This window comes from Dunckerocampus dactyliophorus, chromosome 1 (assembly GCF_027744805.1).
Source record: "Dunckerocampus dactyliophorus isolate RoL2022-P2 chromosome 1, RoL_Ddac_1.1, whole genome shotgun sequence".
Classification (NCBI taxonomy): Eukaryota; Metazoa; Chordata; class Actinopteri; order Syngnathiformes; family Syngnathidae; genus Dunckerocampus; species Dunckerocampus dactyliophorus.
Genome location: NC_072819.1, coordinates 6,990,712 through 7,004,987, shown reverse-complemented (window position 1 = coordinate 7,004,987; position 14,276 = coordinate 6,990,712). Strand labels below are relative to the sequence as shown.

Sequence of the window (14,276 nt, the reverse complement as noted above, 5' to 3'; positions counted from 1 at the left end):
AAGCAACGCCATCTAAGGTACATTTCACTGCATACGAGAGTGTACAGGTGGTACTCAGATACAAAGGTGCTCCCATAAATTAATTTAAAACTTAATTTTGGACTCTGGAATTTCTTCCGCATCAGCGGAATACGTGTGCCATGCCCAGGACAAGAATGCAGTGCGTGCCTTCCTGCCTAGCCACACTGAGGAAGATTAAAAGCGCTTGTTAGTTTAGTTTTTACACTTCATTATGTCTCCCGCAGCGGCAGCGCGCCAAAGAAAAGGAAAGCCATCACCTCGGAAGTTAAAAAGGAAAATCATAAAAACCTCAAGAGGAATGGACACAACCAAACATGTTTATTTCTTGTGTTTTATTGATTTTGAGGATAATAGTACAGCGTTCCAAGAGCACACATTAAAAAAAAAACAAGTTTTGTAATCAGCACGTGTTACTAGTAACACTAATTTGGGAGTTTTAAATGTTTAGGGCCCAGGGTTGGACAGGTCCTGTTTTTCTCTCTCGGTTGTGCAAATCAAACCAAAAAACAAATTTTTACAAGAATTCATAACAATCATTTCACATACAACAGTACTCACAATGGATCATGATTTTTAAGATAAAGGAGTACATTTCCACGATATTGTTCTTTATTCCTTTAATTCTTGATTTCAACTGGTTTTGATACCATTTTGCTGCCTTCATCAGTCATTTGTTGTTAAAGACAACTACAGTAATCCCTTGCCACTTCGTACTTAGCAGCTTTGCGCTATCACATTTTTTAAAGACTATATTTGTAAATCATTCTGTTTCGTGGTTGAATATGGCCTGTTATTATTATTAATTAATAAGTAAGCACATTTTAGGTCTTTTTTTTTGCCTAGAAGCATTTTCAAGCATAAAAATGGCTAAATGAAGTAAAATGCAAATATAAAGCATTCAGAAGTCGCAGTGAAAGACGTGATAACATGTAGTATTCTACACTGGTCACTAGGTGTCAGTAATAATACAGTAATGTTGGGTGAGACACACAAGCAGACTTGATAGCCGGAACCAATTGCAGGTTGGAATGATCTCACAAAAGGCACAATAATCCCTAACACGGGCTACTGTTGTGGCCGTAACCCACGCCAAGCAAAAACTAGAGGTGACGATAGACGTGTTATTTCATGCCTAGAGGCTCGAACAATGTTTTAAAAAAACTTGGTTGTGAACATGTTTTCTATGCTCTAACTACGAAAATATTTGATTTATATCTGATTTATATTTGATATATAAATCCTATTTTGCAGGAAATTCACTTATCAGAGTCAGGTCTGGAATCAATGAACCGCGATAGACTAGGGATTATTGTATTTCATTTGAATAAAAAGACGGCATCACACCTTCTGGGTGAAGGGGGATGCGCACGCCAGGCAAATTCTCTCTGCAGTAGCGGGGCTGTCCAGAGAAAAACAACCCGTGAGGCCGACCTCTTTGCGTGCTGCTGCAACAGCATCCTTGATGGCGAAGAACACGGAACTGCCCAAGAAGACTGCGGGTTCCCCGATGCCCTGGAGGGATAACAATTGGGTAACCAAACTGCAGAGGGTTCACAAAAAAAACAAAACAGTTATCTGCCCACCAGCAGGACTTCTGACCTTAGAGGAGTAGATGGCATGGGGATTGTGGGAGTCCGAGAGGAGATAGACATTGAAGCTGAGTGGCATGTCGCACACAGCGGGTATCTGATACTGGGATGGACCTCGGGTGTACAGAAGCCCAGAGGGAGAAAATTTCAACTCCTCCAGTGTGTACAGACCCAAACCCTGCATGAAGGCGCCTTCAATCTGCACCAGGTCATTGGCAACAAATAACACCATTAACGGGACAACAGGCTGGTGAAATGACATGTCGTGCGTCCTCTTCGAATTATGCCACCTACAGTTACTACGTATGCGTGTGCAAAAAAAGCTGTTGTCAATGTTGCAACCGTTGAAATATGCGTCCCTTTTGAAGGAGAGTAGAGAGTAAAGATTGCAATTTTTGATGTTAACATAAAAATCATCATAAATCGTAAACTTCATCGTTAGCAGGTTGAAAAAAGTTACCTATCATATCAAGTGCTGCTTCATGCAGGTAAAGATCGTAATTTTTGATATGTTCACATGAATATCGTCATAAATAAGAAACTTCATTGTTTAACGGGCTGAAAAAATGCTACTTATCATTATATCAAGTGCTGCTTCATGTTGTTAAAGATCGCGATTTTTAATACGTTCACATGAATATCATCATAAATTGTAAATGTCATCTTAATAGGTTGAAAAAAGCTAGCTATAACCCCAGACTTCACGGTCTCAGGCCAACTGTGAGACATTTATTTATTTGTATTATTTATCTGTATTAATGTCTCTTCTGTTATTGTTGCTTAATTTATTGGTACATATGTTCCTTTATGTTCTTTTTCTTGTGTTTTCTTTCTTTTCTTGGGAGAGTGAACAGAATAAGAATTTCATTGCATAGTATAACTGCCTGTTTTACTATACATATGACAATAAAACTCTTGAATCTTGAATAATCCCTTCAGCTTGTTCTAGGTCTGCCTCGAGGCCTCCTCCCGGCTGGGCATGCCAGAGCACTTCACCAGGGCGTCCAGGAAGCATCCGGACTAGATGCCCAAGCCACCTCAACTGGCTCCTCTCGATGTGAACGAGCAGCAGCTCTACTCTGAGCCCCTCCCGGATGGCCAAGCTCTTCACCCCATTTCTTAGTCACCCTAAAAGAAAACTCATTTCGGCCGCTTGTATCCACGACCTCATTCTTTCGGTCACGACCCAAAGCTCTTGACCATTGGTAAGGGTGGGAAGAGATCGACCGGTAAATTGCCTTCCGGCTCAGCTCTCTCTTCACCACGACGGTCCACCAAAATATGGAACCACACCTCGTCCGGACGTGGGACACCGGGCCCTCATCCTGGAGCCAGGCCCGGGGGAGGGACTCACAGGCAAGCGCCTGGTGGTCGGGCCTTCACCCATGGGGCCTGGCTGCGCCCAGCCCGAAGAAGCCACAAGGGATCTCCCCGCCGTAGACCCACCACTGCGGGGGCAAGCAAAAGGGTCCGTGTTGGACCGTTACGCAGTGCGTATTGGGTGGTGGTCAAGGACGGGCGCCTGTGTGACCTGGTCTTCTAGGTGTGTCCCATTACGTGCATTAATTAGCTGCCTCTTAGCTGTTTTTATATATTTACAATGCACAGAAAAGAGAAAGACGTGTGTTCGTGTCTCACGTAAGGATTAAGTCGTAAATGTCATTGTTTAATAGGTTGAAAAAAGCCACCTATCATTATATCACGTGCTGCTTCATTGTTAAAGATCGCAATTTTGGATATGTTCATATGAATATCATCATAAATCGTAAATGTCATTGCGTAATACGTAAAAAAAAAAAACTACCTATCATATCAACTGCTACTTCATGTTGTTAAAGATTGTGATTTTTGACATGGTCACGAATAGCTTCATACATTGTAAATGTCCTTGCTTAATAGGACGTAGTTTAACACGTATATTACATGACAAAATAAATTAATATTGGGTTATTTTGTCTAAAGACTGTATTCTCTTTCAAGAGGGGTGCGTATTTCAACAGTTCCAACATTGAAAAAAGCTGTACTTACACACGCATGCGCAGTAGCAGTGGGTGGCACAATTCGACGAGGACACACGTCTCGTCATTAGGTCTCACCTGGCCAATGTCCACCGATGGGTTCAAACTTTGGCCATTGTCGACCACAATGTCTGTCCTCACCGTCTGCAAGAGCCAGAAAACGAGACCTTAAAATGCTTGTTGCACGAAAACCAATGGAGGCACCAAGCTTAACGCACCCTGTAGTCACCGGTGAGGCAATCCAGTTCCACCTCACTACAGCTGACCCCGAATGTGAAGTAAGGGTAAGGATGGCCCTCCATTTTTTCCCAGTTCATGTGAGTGTCGGCGCCCCTGAGGAAAAGTAGGAAGCAGTATATTCGCATGCAGAGACATTTACTATTTGTGTTATCCTAGGAGGGGAATCGATTTATTTATATACAGTGGAACCCAAACAATCGCTAAGCAGTATTAAACAACAACAGTAACATAACGACTGTCTGGTTGCACGGCATTAAAACCTGCACAGTCAATTCCCGTTCAGTGCAAAGTAAGAATCAAAATACAAGCATGGCATTATAAACCTGGATTCTATCACAGCAACTCATTTCATTTTTCATAAATTGTTAGTTACCAGAACGTACCAAGAGTATAAAATATCACGAAAACAACAGATAATAAAAATCAAAATACAGTGGAACCTCTGTTTTTGGCATTATTCTGTTCCAAAAGGTCAGACATAAACCAAAACGTTTGAAAACCGAAACAATTTTTCTTATAAGAGATGCACAATAGGCTTGAACGCCTCATCTGTGCAAAGTGCACAGTGCTTATTAGAAGGAAGAAATGAGACAGAAACAGAGTTGTTCATGTGCATTCTATTAACATATAAACCACACATAATGGTCATGAAAGGAGTTCCTGGCCGGGCTCTGTCTATAGTGTCTCAACTTTAAAAGAAACACAATCCATTTTTCACAGTCTGAGTTACCAACGCATGGGTGCTTTTTTTGGATTTGGCGACTAGTTTGTTAGGCACAATGTCTGGCCGTACAAAAACTGAAACATATTTTTAGCACTGATTTTCTACAAAGGGGTGAGAGGCACTGTAATCTGGGAGAAACTTTAAGTACAGCCGCTGCTGAAAGGAACCAGATGAGGTGACTGTGGCACCTTGTCAGAACTCCTCCCGGACACGTCCATGGGGAGGTGTTCAGGGAAAGTCAGACTGGTAGGAGGCCTCTGGGAAGACCTGGACAGACTATGTCTCCCAATTGGCCTGGAAACGCCTCAGGATCCGCCGGGAGGAGCTGCTTAGGTTGCCGCCCCTGCAATCCGACCTTGGATAAGTGGAAGAAAATGGATGGAATTTTTACGAAAACCGAATCCTACAAAAACAGTGGCGTACGAAAACCAAAGTTGCACTGTATACACAAAACTGCCGTAGATTCAAAAGTCCTTTATTATCGCCCATTCTCCTTAGTGTCTGACGAAGGCCACAAGTAAATGCGCAAGCAATGGCTACTTTTGGTGCTGGTTTTATTGACACGTGTTATGTTAACGTCAGTCAGCCAGTCGTAGGTTCCACTGTAGTACGTCCCCCTTTTTCTTAACGCCAGATAAATCGACTAAGTGTGTCTTTAACATGTGACACATGAGTCCCACCTGTAGAATCCAGTGGCAGATAAGCTGATCTTCTCCATAATGGCTTCACTGACCTGCAAAGAAATTAATGTTCTTAAAGTTTTGTGTGTGACACAGCAGCAGTCACATTTGTTATCCCATCGCACCCAATTTTCCCATGTTCCTTTGGGGTTCTTCAGGCGAATTGGCTCCAATCGCTGGTAAAGAGTCTGGCAAGCGTTCTAAAAAACAGTAACATTTAGCTGTGTGGTCGTACTTAAAAAAGAGCAGGAAGAAGGTGTACACCTTTACGGCCATGCCGTTGGCATCTGTGCCAAAGGAGGCGGCGGAGGGGAAGGTGTTAGGAACAGTGTCGGTGCAGGTTTCGCTGATGTAGACCTTTGAAGGTGGCACATGAAGCTCCTGGCTCGCCACCTGTCCACAAACAAGAATGGAGGGATTGTTCTGAAAGAAATGACGTGAGCCATCAACCGCATGCGTACCTGCTGCATTTTGGTGTGGACTCCTTGACCCATCTCTGTCCCGGCATGAGTCACCAGAACTGATCCATCTTCATAGATGTTTACCAGAGCGGCAGCCTGAACACACAAACACATTCAGCCTCATTTTGTAAGCCGGAAAGGAGTGACACAAACAACCTACTTGATTCATGAAGCCTTCTGGAAAGCCGATGCCATATTTGACGGGGGTGACGGCTATTCCTCTCTTCTTCCAGCGGTTCTGATGGTTAAATTTTTCCACAGCAATGCAGCGGCCATGATAGTCCGACTTGACTTTACATTCGTCCCAGCAGCGCAGTAAATTCTCCGGGCTGAACTCCATCTTGTAGTGGGTGAGTGATGGCCCTCTGTACATATTGATCTCTTGAATCTGATCAATCATTCGGGATTTAGACTTTTACATCAAACATAAATAATGAGATTGTAATTTAGATTTCACCTGATCTGCAGGGAACTGTAGCACCAGCCCCACATCGCGGATCATGTTCTCCACAACACAAGCAGCCTGAGGCACCCCGAAGCCTCTGAAGGATGTGTTGGAGGGGAGGTTGGTTCTGCAGGTAGCGACTTGACCACGCAGATTGGGAATGTTGTAAGCATTGTCCAGGTGAAGTACCATCTTCTCCGCTACCTGCAAGATCAAGATGACTTGGGCATTTGAAGAAGCAGTAGGCCTATTGTCAACTAAAACATGTTTCCACCAAGTTCAGCTCACCTCACCATGGGATGGTTTGACCACCGCAGTGTGTAGGTGGGATGTTCAGATCAGCTACACAAATAGCATGATATTATAGCCTCCTGTGCTGATGTTTTCTACACGGCACAGTAGAGGGGACGCCATCATGATCTAGGGTGGGTTTTTTTTTAACAATGAAGCTTCAGGTTGTGAAGGGGTGTCAAACGGCTGCTGGCTGTGTGGAGATGTTGAAGCGGGCATCCCTCATGACTAAAGGTCCTCGTCTGTGTGGTAATGACTGGCTTTTTCAACAGGACAACGCTGCAGTTCACAATGCCCACCTGTCAAAGGACTTCTTCCAGAGGAATAAGCTCACTCTTTTGGGCCATCCTGTGTGTTCCCCTAATCTAAATCCAGTTGAGAGCATTTGGGGATGGATAGCAAGGGCCTGCACAGACAACAGTGAGCATCGAGCTAAAAAGCTCAGGCCGAATGGCTGGAAAGTTTGGTTGTACAAAGATGCAGACTCAGCCACTAGGGTTGGGACTACTCGATTGCTTTTACAGACTCTTGTTCTTATGAGTCACTCACTGAAATTAATCAGGTCCTTGAGTCACTCGTCACATTAATCAGGTCCTTGAGTCACTCGTCACAAAGTGCATGCGCAGAAACTCGCACTACCCCTGGTGATTCAGGTACTAGATTCACGCGAGTCACCCGTCGCAGAGCAAAACTCGCACATGCGCAGCAAGTTCTTCATGCTTGAGCACCCGTCACATTTAAATGGATATTCTGTTAAACTTGCACTTTTGTTTTTGGACAAAATGGATGCGTTTTCCATTTTTTAAGTACCAGATCAGGCATCGTTTAAGCACTGGCACCTTTTCAAAAGTACCGATTTGGCACCAGTATAAGTTCATAACGAGACTGAAACAAACTTAACTGCTTGGTGGAAACAATGCTACAGTGAAAATGTGAACACGCACAACAATGGATTTATCTACTACATTGCCGGCATTGGTGTAGATCTGTAAATCCGCCGCCAGGATCCTACCATCTTTCTGGAAGCCAACCTGAAACAAAAACTGTTGCTGACAAATGGCTAAGCTGAGAGTCTGCTGATTTGGACAAATGCGTCCAACACCTTGTATTTTCCCAGCACAGGATGGCGTCCGCCAGTGATCAGCATGTCTTCACCTCGTTCCAAAACACAGCGGACTGCACAGTTACTCCTGAAGGACGAAACAAATATTCCAAAATATTCCTTTGGAATTGATGAAGAACATCACTTTTGTTTTTTTCCTGACACTCACTTCCATGCAGCCACAGATGCGATACAAGCCAGTATGTTAGTTTTAAAGACCTTCCCTCCAAATGCCCCGCCCAGTCTTTTGACGTGACAGCTGACTCGGTTGGACGGAATGGCCAAAGTTTCCGCAACGGCCATCTAGAAGCAGAATATGCGACAGCACACTTGTTACAAAGGAGGAAATACATGGCGGATGGTCTCAAGGTACCTGAAGTAATGTCGGCCACTGAGAAGCAACATAAATTTTAAACTCGCTCTCCTCGCCCACGGGTACGACCAGCATGCTCTGGGTCTCCATGTAGAAATGTTCCTGGCCGCCAATACGAATCTCTCCTGAGGAAAATATCACAAGGTTCAGCGGCGGGCCCCAACTACAGTGCCACAGACTGGTACAGAAAACTAAAGAAGCAATAAAACATTAAAAACAGGCACTCATGGTTCTCAGCTGGAAAAGGGTGGATTGCAGCCTTACGGTTGGGAGTGATGTCTTGCCCCGGGTGGAGGACTTCAAGCATCTCCATCTCGGGATCTTGTTCACGAGTGAGGGAAGGCTGAAGCCTGAGGCTCAGTGTCTGCAGTAATGTGTTCGCCGTGCCGGACCGTCGTGGTGAAGAGAGAGCTGAGCCGAAAGGCAAAGCTCACTTTTCTAGTGGTCGATCTACTTTGCTACCCTCAACTTTGGTCATGAGTTTTAGGTAGTGACCGAAAAAGCAAGATCGCAGATACAAGTGGCCGAAATGAGTTTCCTTGAGAGATCGGTCATCCGGGAGTAGAGCTGCTGCTCCTTCCTATCAAGAGGAGCCAGTTGAGGTTGTTTGGCATCTAGTCCGGATGCGTCCTGGATGCCTCTCTGGTGAGGTGTTTCGAGCATGCCCAACTGGGCGAAGGCCCCGGAGCAAACCTTGGATACGCCGGAGGGATTTTGTATAACAGCCAGCCTGGTGTCAACCTCGGTGGAAATGGAAGTGGTGGTCGGAGACTGAGAAGTGCGGACCTCCCTACTGAGACTGCTGACCCCAGTGGGGTCAAAGTTGAGCCACACGGTGGCCTAGTGGTGAGCATGTTGGCCATACAGTCAAGAGATCAAATCTCAGATTCATTGCGGACATTGCGGAATGCGTGGGTTTTACTGTAAATCTATGCCATTTAGCTACAGAGCATTTACCTTCATGAACGAAATCGACACTTTTGAAGGCCTCTGTCACATTTCCTCTCTCAAGTTTCCTCCATGGCTCAAAGTAGGATGACTGCTTAATGGCATCCTGTTACAGCAAGGGTAGGACCACTTATCATAAACACAGTAACGATGTACAATCCAATAGAAAGTGTCTTCTTTCACCTCAACAGTAAAAATGGGGTCTGGCAAGTCTTCATAGCTGATCTTAACTGCTGACGCGCCTCTTTTGGCATGGGTCCTGGAGTCCGCCAAGACAGCACACACTATCTGACCAATGCATGTCACCTGGATACACAGAAGCAGCAGAAGCAGCAGAAGCTTGCTTGCCATTACGTCTAAGATTAAAACAGTGGAACCTCGGTTTTTGTATGCCCCAGTTTTCATGGGATTTGGTTCATGACAAAAATTATTGCCGGAATTATTTCTCAGTTTTGTCTGCGGATAACAAACTAGTCTTCGTCCTAACCAGGAATTCAGTGCCCAAACAAAGTGACTCAGCCTTTGTGCCGAATGGCTAATGGTTCTTTTACAGTTGGGACACAATAGACAGATTCCGTGTGTAACTCAGCATCTGTCCCCTTTCTTGCTGTTGATGACATGTTGATGTGCGATATCACTGATTTCTTTTCCAATCTGACACTGATTAAAATTGCAAACTAAAAGGCAGAGTAAAACTGCATATCATTTAGACAATGTCTCAATCATTTAGACAATGTTTCAATCATTTAGTTACTTTCCATTGTGTTCCTGTTAATTATATACATGACCTCAAATGACTGAAGTATCCATGTATCAATATTTTGATTTGAAAATGAATTTTACTGCTTAAAGAGTTGGTGTCGGAGGCATCGATATTTCCATATTGATCAGCACATCACTACCACACATTTTGGCTTGGTTTTGAAGAGCAGTTTTGTCATCCATCTGTTTAATTCATCCAACTCCATCCACTAATTGAAAGACAACACAAAGTATGAACAAATAACAGATTTCTGATTCAGCAAAACTCTTTTGGAATTTTATGCTGATTGAACTGCAACAAAAAAGTGTTGAGTCTCTTACAGTGCTCTGTGTTCCCTTGTTTATCGCGGGGGATAGGTTCCCAAAATAGCCCGCAATAAGTCAAATCCGCAAAGTAGCCAACTATATTTTTGTACAATTATGATATATGTTTTAAAGCTATAAAAAACCTCACTATAAACTTTAAAAACCTTTCTCAGACAGGCATTAACATTTTCTCACGTTTCTCTCGTTTAAACACTCTCAAAGTTAAAATTTTGTTTGAATTGTAACTCATTGACTGCCAAAGACGTCAATAGACGTCTTTTCAACACGTAACGTTGACTGCCAAAGACGTCTATCAACGTCTTTTGCTTTTCTTCGAGGGAGCTACAGATCAAAGTCTTAATCATCCTGTGTGTGAATTTCAGACTTGGAGGCAAGGCAAAGCGACAGATTGGCTATGAAGAAGACGGAAATTAGTGGATTGTGGGTTGAGAGAGGAAAATGGCGAAGCGCATTCGCAAAAAGTGTGGAGAGACAAAATACAGGCAGCTAACCCTGTCACAGAGCTTGTGTGGCGGTGGATCTGCCTTTATTAGTGACGCGATCGTAAAAGATAGAGGTGCCATGGGTGATGGTGACGTAGTTGATAATAGAAGCAAGAGCAACAAACGACTAGTTAGCGTTGCTGAGCCATGTGGCGCGACACCGGAGCCTAACACAGGAAGGAAGCAGTTCACAGTCGTACACACACACATACTGTAAATGACTCTAAATAATGTAAATAGTTTACACACACGCACTTCTATAAATAGTTTACAGATACACACACACCTACTGTAAATGGTTCACACACACTTCTATAAATAGTTTACACACACACACCTGTAAATAGTTCAAACATCTGTAAATAGATTATTATTTTGTGTTATGTTTTATGCGTTATGTTCTAAATCTGTGAATAAATTTGTTATTTTGTCATCAAAATCCTTTTTTCTTGTGTTATTTTTGTTGTCTCATAGAAGTAAGGGCCCTGTCACACAGGCAGCGCATGCCTGACGTGATCATTTTGATGGCATACGTTGAACTGCCGACGTTTTTTTTTTTTCAATTTTGGGCGTATACATAGTGTATTCATAAAGAGTTCGAAGTAAACATGACGTATTAGTAACTTACGTAGAACGTTTCTCTAACTTATAGAAAACTTATATCAACGAATGCGTAGCGTGTTGCCGGTGTTCACAATTTATGCCCAACGCCTGTCACACCTTGACGATTTAGCCAGCTTACGCCAACGTATGAAAAATTTGGCCAATACGCTGGCGTACGTCGTCGTACGTCTAAGTCGTCCAAAAATTTTGTGCATGCACAAAACTTTTCCACGTATGTCAACGTATGATTCATATGTCCCGCATCCGCGGGCAATAAGTTATGTGATCGTTGACACCTGTTCACACACGTTATTTGTAAGTTACACACAAGTTGTAATACGTCAACATACCTTGAGACAAAACTGTCTTCTTGGCAAGCTTTGGCTGAGAGGAGACGGAGACTGTCGTGTTTGCATTAGCAGATAAGTTAGCAGCTTGACTATAGAATCACAGGAGTGCCAAAATTAAAAGGGAATACATGTGGAAATACAAAGAGAATTAATAATACAAAAATATACAAATGTGGAAATACAAAGAGAAGCAATAATAAAAAAAATATACAAATATAGTCATATTCTTTTTCTATTTTGTCATTGTTTTTTCTGTATTGTCTTCGTTTTTTCCAATTTGCCGTTTTTCCTGTTTTGTCATTGCATTTAGTAATGACAAAGACAAAACAGGAAAAGCGACGCCAAAATGGAAAAAACAAAGACAATGCAGAAATCATTTTTTTGTCTTGGCATGGCTGCCTCTTCGTCCTGGCGCCGTTTGGTTTTAGTGTTCAGCTGTTGTCCTATTTTCCTCGCAGGGTAGCTTCTTCTGTTTCTTCTATTGTATCGGCGGTTAGGAAGCAGCTCACACGGTTAGCTAGTTTGGTAGCCATGACCACAACAAGAAGCGGCATGAAGGAGGTTGATTAAGTCTACAGCCAATCAGGACGCAGAAGACAATGGGCAGTGCAGACAGAAGGGGGAGAATTGGGAGAGCCACCGCTGCCTGTGCTAAGGCACAGAACTACAACATTCAACTTCCCACAATGCAATTCTTCTTAAAGGGCCAGGCTTGGCCTGTAACAGCGTTCATACACAAATGTATATATATACTGTATATATATATATATAGCGGCTAAGGGCCTGGGTCTTGTTGAGGCACATAGGCTATGGACACTTCCAAATCAAGAACATTTTTGAGAGGACACTTTATATTGGGGGCGGCATGGCTCAATGGTTCAATTTAAATGGTTTGTTACAAAATGCACAAAATTGTTACATTTTGCTCCCCCAAAAAGTACAGCATTTACTATGGGAATAATTGTTTCGGTTTTCGTAGGATGCGGTTTTAGATGGACCCTTTGGAACAAATTAATCACGTGAACCGAGGTTCCACTATAAATGACCTACCTGTGTCTGAGCAAGCACATCTTCATCATAACCATCAAAGGAGCGGGTTTTCTTCCCGGGAATATCTTTGGCCGTGATGACGTCAACAACACCAGGAAGTCGCAGGGCACTGCTCACGTCCACGCTTCTGTAAAAAAAAAAAAAAAACACGAGTCAAGCAGAACTTGTTGAATTCGTAATCATTTTCCCTCACGTGATCTTTGCATGTGCTCGTGAGCTGGTGACCAGAGCCAGGAAAAGTTCGCCATCAATTGTCGGGAGGTCATCACAGTAAACTGCCTCTCCTGTGGCCTGGCTGATGGCGGAGAGATGCATGATGGGACGACCCACTGGGTTGTGGTCACTCTGGGCATCAGAGACACACTGAGGAGAGAAGAATAAGGCACAGGCCTGTTTGTATGACAACCGTGTGACTTTGAAGGCAAAACGGTGACCTATAGGGACCTGGAACTCCTGTTGGCTCAGCTGGATCTCCCTAGGCAGTGGCTCAATCTTCTCCATGACCTTGTCTTCAATCACACTCTACAAAACACGATACTTGACCAACTTTTGCAATGTAAAACGGGTAGGATATACGATGCAGCAGCTGGTTACCATCTCGCTAAGCTTCTGAAAAACCTCCAGGCTGAACTTGAAGAGGAAACTGAGAGTCAGACAGCGACGGAACTCTGCTTTTGAAGGCAGGCTGTCAAATTCTTTCATGAGGACATCGTAGGCGTGGCTGAGGGTTTCATCATTCCACGGCCTGGATAAGATTTGTGTTATAAATTAAAGGTGAAACATCAGCAACCACTAAGAAGTCCAGTTGAATTTGGATTCAACCTTCATGAATTACCATGAAAACAAGAATATGGAATAATTAGAAGAGCAGGGTTCCCACTCTTTCCCAGAAATTCAATTTTTACTGCACAGACAAAGTATAACATCATACCCATCAATACTAGCGACATTTTTTTGTCTCTAGGCGGCAAATCATTGTCAGGGTCTGAAAAGTCACTCTCTCTAGCGACAATTGGTCAACCATTTTCTGGGTTTTCCAGGATGCGTGGGAAGCCTGAAGAATGATCTAATCAAACATGGCTGACCGTGCAATGACAGCAGCACACGTTTTGGCGGCGCTGGCTGTGGTCGCGCATACGCCTCCGTAGTAAATGCTGACATCTTCTACTACTCTGGATCCTTCTGAGAACATGACTCGCATCCCTGTGGTTACTGTGGCAAATGCGCTCTCCTTTCTTGGAGCCTGACGAAAGGCTCGGACAAACTCCCCCTACAGGACAAAAATGGCATGACACCATATGCAGTATTTCTGCTGATTTCAATGTGTTAATGTGTGTAGGGTTTTTTTGTTGCTATTTTAGTATTTTCAAAAGCAATATATAGAATATATAGACCTTTCTGGAAAAAGGGATCAGCACAGCGACAACAATCTCCTCTGGCTTCAAGATGGTTTTCCCAAAGCTCACAAAGAAGTCCTGGTTGAGCGGAACCTCTCGCCTTCCATCTGGTGAATCAGAGCAAACATGTTGGACTGAAACTCCAGCAATTACTCACTGAAGTGTTCAAAGTGTTCCTGTTTTCCACCGTCTTACCACTGCAAATGGCGCTCACACTGCAGTTCCCGGCAGCTAGAACTGGGTTCAGGTCTGAGTTTGGATATGCACTCATAATGTGTCCTCCAAGAGTCTGAAGAAGGAAAACACGTGTTGCATAATTCTTATGTTGTACAGTGGAACCTATTTATGTTGATACCCGGTGAGGAAGTAGATTATTTTCATTAGGCCTAGTTAGCATATATCTACAGTATTTA

General features: G+C 43.5%; 1 protein-coding gene across 5 annotated transcripts in view; it reads right to left on the bottom strand.

The window, feature by feature from the left end:
- Positions 1-338: 338 nt before the first annotated feature.
- Positions 339-14,276, bottom strand: part of aox6 (aldehyde oxidase 6) — a 33,044-nt gene continuing 19,106 nt past the window's right edge. For 2 of the 5 annotated variants that reach the window (XM_054782685.1, XM_054783021.1), the window contains 23 exons: positions 14,059-14,152; positions 13,861-13,970; positions 13,552-13,736; positions 13,061-13,211; positions 12,911-12,988; positions 12,660-12,829; positions 12,467-12,593; positions 9,076-9,198; positions 8,902-8,998; positions 7,945-8,069; positions 7,741-7,874; positions 7,572-7,659; positions 7,414-7,500; positions 6,191-6,382; positions 5,894-6,121; positions 5,734-5,829; positions 5,537-5,665; positions 5,398-5,472; positions 5,273-5,325; positions 3,847-3,961; positions 3,707-3,772; positions 1,621-1,809; positions 339-1,533 (listed from right to left, as the gene is read on the bottom strand). In XM_054782685.1, coding sequence (XP_054638660.1) covers positions 1,360-1,533; positions 1,621-1,809; positions 3,707-3,772; positions 3,847-3,961; positions 5,273-5,325; positions 5,398-5,472; positions 5,537-5,665; positions 5,734-5,829; positions 5,894-6,121; positions 6,191-6,382; positions 7,414-7,500; positions 7,572-7,659; positions 7,741-7,874; positions 7,945-8,069; positions 8,902-8,998; positions 9,076-9,198; positions 12,467-12,593; positions 12,660-12,829; positions 12,911-12,988; positions 13,061-13,211; positions 13,552-13,736; positions 13,861-13,970; positions 14,059-14,152 — 2,886 coding nt within the window. In that variant the 3' untranslated portion in view covers positions 339-1,359. The other 3 variants (XM_054782771.1, XM_054782856.1, XM_054782944.1) reach the window with 3 other exon arrangements.